The sequence below is a fragment of the Cucurbita maxima genome, unplaced genomic scaffold, assembly GCF_002738345.1.
Source record: "Cucurbita maxima cultivar Rimu unplaced genomic scaffold, Cmax_1.0 Cma_Scf00018, whole genome shotgun sequence".
In the NCBI taxonomy this organism is placed as follows: Eukaryota; Viridiplantae; Streptophyta; class Magnoliopsida; order Cucurbitales; family Cucurbitaceae; genus Cucurbita; species Cucurbita maxima.
The window spans coordinates 4,485,916-4,492,050 of NW_019272034.1; the positions used below are offsets into that span (position 1 = coordinate 4,485,916).

Here is a 6,135-nt window from a genome sequence, read left to right on the forward strand (position 1 = left end):
TTTTTTTTTTTTTTTTTTTTTTTTTTTTTTTTTTTTTTTTTTTTTTTTTTTTTTTTTTTTTTTTTTTTTTTTTTTTTTTTTTTTGTGAATAGTTATCCAGATTTTCGTTGGAAAAATAAAAAGAGACAAACAGTTTAAAGATACAAACTCCACAAGGGAGTGAAGAAAACAAAAATTAAACAAACAAATTTTATAAGGGAAATAAATGCATTCCAAATGAGAAACAGACTATCTAGGTAAACCAACAAAGGGCTTAGAAAGAGAACACAAAAAAGAAAATCTTAAGCTATCAATCTTGCAGACTTGAGTCGATCAAGACAAAGAAGACTCAGAAAAACTTGACCATCCAAAAGGACCAAAGGAAGAGGTACAATCGTGATTAACCATAAAAAGGTAAAGCTTCAAAGCCTATGAAAGCCAAGGATAAACTGATGAAGGAATCCTTCAAATTGGAGTAGGGAACCCATGAATCTTTGAAGAAGGAGAAAAGCTTGTGCTAATACTTAAGTAGATATGTAGAGACAATCACCATTGACATAGCAAAGGGGACAAACCGAGGCTGGAAAGATCCTAAGTTCTAATTCTTGAAACTGCCAGTGAGCTGCTTCAAAGAAGAATCACATGACCAAAAAACATTCCAGGCTGACCATAGACACCGACATTCTTGCAACTAATGACCTTTGAAAACCATATGGATTTTCCATTAGATTGGAAAGGATAAGTTTTGGACCCAATTAATCTCATTTGATTGGGTCTTCTCGTTTGCAATACAGAGTACACAATCAGCTTGGTTTTTTTTCTTTTTTTCTTTTCTTCTTCTTTCCATTGATAAAATGAAATTACAAAATGATGATATTCGATCCAATGGATTTCAAATACTCTTCCAGTTGGTCATAAGGGTAGATAAGCTATAACTACCAAAGGGGCTCAATTCCCACCATGTAAGAGAATAGGAAAATAATTGATGTGTGAGAAGAGCTTGGAGATCTTGTTCCTTATCTGAGAAGATACAAGAGTTACACTCAAGCCCGAATGAAGTTTAGCCAAAGGATCTTCCTTTCTTTCTTGAATGGATGCCCTGTGAACATAAGAGAAAGGAGATCCCAAATGTCAAGAGGAAGTGCAATCTTCCACTGAAATGAAGCACTTGTATGATCCCAAATGAACCTGGCTTGTTTACACCAAATGAATAGGTGACACAACCAGCTTGGTTTATCCATCTTTTTAGGGAACATATTCTGAATCATCTCCGTGATGTTGACTGCACAGAGGCTTGGGGTCCACAAAGCTTCAATGATGATTGTAATGGTGGCAAACTTCGATGGCTTTCTCCTTTTCTCTTTTCTAGGCCTCTTAAAGTTTTTCAAGTTTTAGCATGTGATAAATGATGATTGAAGTTTGAAGCATCTCTTCTTATATTGGCTTCATTTGGACTTTGTGCAGCCTTGCAATATACAACTAGGTGATTGTTGTGTTACTAATATGTTAAGATTTTGTGCTATTGAATTTAACTTCTTACTTTATTTTTATGAAAGTTTTGTTATATAATTTTTATGAATATCTTGACTCTTAAGAGAGAATTTATTATAATCTGACAGGGTGCTTGTCAACTTTGGACAGAAACCATTTGCATTTGATCTCAAGGTCAGTTTCTGAACTTACGTCCTCTTAAATACCAGTTTCCCTCAAGTGTCTGAGGATCTTATATATATTCTTGACAAGAAGACATTATGTCTCAATTTTTTCTCCCATGTTTTGTCTAAAAAAACTGTTTCCTTTCCAGCACTAAACCCATGCATAACCAATTATACCCACATAGCCTCGGTTTCTTTTTTCTCAATCATGGGTACTTGAGTTGATCATTGTAAGAAGACATTTTATCTCTTTTTGATGTTTTTTCCTTTTTATAAAAAAAGAAGTCTATTATACTGATGGATTAAATGTAGTTGCAGAATGCGCATTTTCTCTCTGAGACTTGTTTAAATCTTGATAGTACAGAAAATACTTAACCTTTTCTACAAAAGAAAATCCCTTCTTGCTGAAATTAAGTTTTCTGTTTGTTAAAATTAAGTTTCCTGAGATGTAAAATTCTTGCACTCTTAATATTTTCCTAGAATACTTTGAAGTTTATCGTTTCTTCAATAGTTGTTTGTCACTCATAATGAATATGAATCTTATTTTTTTAACCTTTATCTACATACATACACACGTATAGATAATACTAGATAGGTATCGTTTAATAAAATTTTGTGTACCTTTTGCCTTCTGGATACAATGTCTGGAAATTTCTCCCCTAGTTGTATTCTGTGATTTGCCGAATATTTGGAGTTAGGTATCGTTTAATAAAATTTTGTGTACCTTTTTCCTTCTGGATACAATGTCTGGAAGTTTCTCCCCTAGTTGTATTCTGTGATTTGCCGAATATTTGGAGTTAGGTATCGTTTAATAAAATTTTGTGTACCTTTTGCCTTCTGGATACAATGTCTGGAAGTTTCTCCCCTAGTTGTTTTCTGTGATTTGCCGAATATTTGGAGTTACAGAAACCGGAATCATGCTCTGAAAGAATTTTTTTGAGCTCAAGTTGTTATTGTTGTTGCTGCATGCATGTGGCAGTAGAATCTAAACTTAGAGATGGTTAGCCGAAATGCATGTTGATATTTTTCCTGTGTTGCATTGTTGTTCTTAGGTATTTGAAGCACAAGAGAGGATGAAGCAACAAACCACCATTGAGAAGTTATCTTTGCCATCAAATGTCAGTTATAGGTAAAAATATTATTTTTAAATATCCTAAAATCCTCTAACCCTTCTTTAGTTTATCAATTTTGACATTGTTGAGTAACCATTTGACCATACAATATTTAGTTGAGGATTAATTTAGTAGTTAGGAAATTCATGGGTAGTTGGCCGGAGGCCTATTGATAAATTGTAGCTAGTATCAGGGCACCCTATAGCCTTTTCATGAGCTTTCAACCAATTGGCCAACTCTTGAGCACCCAAAGAAAGAGAAGATTTCTCAGACGGACTAATTTGTTTACAAAATTGTGAGATGATTTGCTATTTGATAAAATAACATTATTGAATCGTGTATCAATGAGATAATCGATGAGATTGATTAAACGGTAAAATACACTTTTGGTACTTGGAATTTGAACTTATTTTTTCTTTGTTCCCTAAGTTTTCTAAACTAACACTTTTGGTCCTTGATATTTGATTTTAGTTTCTATTTAGTTTTTGAGATTTTTAAAATGACATGTTTGGTCATTAAGTTTTGAACTTGATTTCCAATCGGTCCTTGAAGTTTCAAAGATTTCTAATTGATCTATGAAGTTTGAAATTGGTATCTAATTAATTTCTAACTATAAAAATAAAAATATAGACAATATTTTAACTCATTTTAAAAAAAATACATATTTAAGTCTAGTTAGAGCATGTTAACTACCATGTCATCATTCCATTAACCCAATTACTGTCTACTTTACAAGGGACCATTTAGAAACCAATCTCAAACTTCAGAGACTGCTTAAAATCATATTCTAAATTTGAGAATCCAAAATGTCACTTTTGAAACCTTAAAGGATAAAATAGAGAAACAAAATTTAAGTTTGAAGGACCAAAAATGTTAATTTAAAAATTCCATAGACCAAATAGAAACTAAGTTTAAATCTCATGACCCAAAAATGTATTTTGTTAGGGACAATGACTCTTCACATATCTCCACACTGGTATGATATTGTTCACTTTGGGTATAAAACCTTATGGTTTTGTTTTGGTTTTACTCAAAAAGGCCTCGTGCCAATATGTTGTATTCACTGATATACCTATGATCTTCTCATTAACTAGGTGACGTGGGACTTTAGTTGCACTCCAACAATCCTCACCTCAAACAAAGTACTACTGAACTTCTCTTCAATAGTCATTCCATCCGTTCAACTCATTGGCTTCATTGAGACTTAGCTCTCATCCAGACCAATTGGATTACACCGTTTATCAGTAAAGCTATACCACAGATCACATTGTGGGTTACATGATGTCGTCTACTTTTTATTACACCTTAAACCATTCCTCCCCTCGAACTACACTTGTTAGGCATTTGAGGGCTCATCCATAATGCTACATGACTATGTCTCTCTCAGACTCACCACTTCTTTGTTTGGCGCGAGAGGATTCTACTGACATGGCTAAGTCAAGGACATCACTTTGTTACCACTTGTTAGAGAGAACGACCTTTCTCACATCTCCACGGAAAATCGTTCACTTTGGCACAAACCCTCATGGTTTTTCTTTTAGTTTTACCCAAAGGACCTCATACCAATGGGGATGGGTGTCCTCATTTCTATACCCTTGATCTTCTCCTTATCTAATAATGTTCGACTTTGGTTGTACTCCCAATATTATTTTTCTCCTTGATTAAATATAATGATAATCTTCCATCATCCAGGAGCCACCTTTTTATTATTAAATTTACTTATTTACATAGAGAAGCCACCTAACTAGCAAGTACTGTTGATATATATACATATATGGATGTGTGTATGCATGAGTGAATGTAAGGAACAGGAGTTTCCTTGAGAACAGTGACAGTATATATCTGTATGCATGAATGAATGTAGGGAATAGGCATTTCAATGTAATTGGTGATAGTAACAAAAGAAAGCAGCTGGATAGTGCTTGAGTGATGGACGGGCTTTTACTTGTGCATATCTTGAGCTACTTATGTAATTACTTCTTTGTGTGTATGCATGAATGAATGTAAGAAATAGGAATTTCCTTGAGGACGGTGACAGTGTATATATGGATGAACGAACGAACGAACGAACGAACGAATGAATGAATGAATGTAAGGAATATGCATTTCATTGAAAATGATGATAGTACAGAAGATAGCAGCCGAATAGATTTTGAGTGAGGGACGGGCTTTTACTTATGCATATTCTTAAATTACTTATGTCACTACTTCATTTAATGTCAGAACAGAGTGTATATGATCTCTGATCGCAGACAGTTATGTTTTTTTTTCACCAGAATAGTGCGCTCATACTTACAACATTATGGTTATGAGGATACACTCAGTGCATTTGATATGGCGTGCAAAAGCACTGTTCCTCCTATCTATATAGCTCAGGAAAATGGCTTTGATGAGCAAGATATCATGTATGATCTAAGCCAGAGAAAGACTCTAAGACAGGTATGAATTATTTCACCATCGACTTCCATGGATTTGGATTTGTGAATTTGCATTTGTTCTTTGTGTGGGGAGCTGTTCCTCGATTTAATTGTTTTTTATTTATTTATAAATTTGTGTACAATTGTCAGAATGTGTCTTTAACTCTGTTGTTTTCTTGCCCTTCTTTTTGAAGCAAATTTTTTATTATAAGAAACCTGGTTTTGTATAAGAATGAAAAAGGAAGACAACCTAAGGGCAGAGGGAAGAGGAATCCCCTCCCAAAGAAGCTAAGGTAGCAAAAGAATCGAAAGGATCTTCCAGCCACTTTTTCTCATCACCTTAATTAAATTCAATTAAAGAAAAATTGATGGAAGTTGATTATCAAAACTAAGATTTATCAAGATGTGGGGCTAATTCACCAGTTCTGCAGTTTCTCTTCACCTCTAGAATCAAGTAACTTAACTGTGAGTTTGAGACAATGTTTGCAACATTGCTAAGAATGTGAAGCGTTTACCAATAATTAGTTCAAAAGCTATCCAAGGATTGTGAATAAAGGAGTTGATGGTAGAGGTGAGCATCAGATGATTAAATAAAGATGTCAAGTGCTAGGGGGAGAGGAAAAACAAAATCTTTAGAAGGCTCGAGAGGTCTTTGAGTGATGTTTGGGTCCTTCTTAATTTTAATATCTCTTTGTGGGCTTTCGTGTTGTAACATTTTTGTATTATCTATTAGGTCTGAATGGTCTTCATTTACCTGAGTTTAGGCCCTTTCTTTAACTTACCTCCTTTTGTTGGCTTTACTTTTGTATCTCCTTGTATTCTTATATCTCTCTATGAAAGTTTGGTTATATACATATATTTAGACCTGGATGCCCACTGTAAAAGCTACGAACAGAAAGGAGAAAGTATCTCTTAAATATGGAAACTAAAATATTGTTCTTCAAAAAAAAAAAAAAAAAAAAAAAAAAAAAA

General features: G+C 33.8%; 1 protein-coding gene across 1 annotated transcript in view; it reads left to right on the top strand.

Annotated features, from left to right (window-relative positions):
- Positions 1-6,135, top strand: part of LOC111492850 (ran-binding protein M homolog) — a 16,036-nt gene that overhangs the window by 4,791 nt on the left and 5,110 nt on the right. Inside the window, exons 4-6 of the mRNA XM_023142332.1 lie at positions 1,599-1,644; positions 2,687-2,763; positions 5,023-5,185. Of these exons, the coding sequence (XP_022998100.1) occupies positions 1,599-1,644; positions 2,687-2,763; positions 5,023-5,185 (286 nt within the window). The remainder of the gene's footprint in view (positions 1-1,598; positions 1,645-2,686; positions 2,764-5,022; positions 5,186-6,135) is intronic.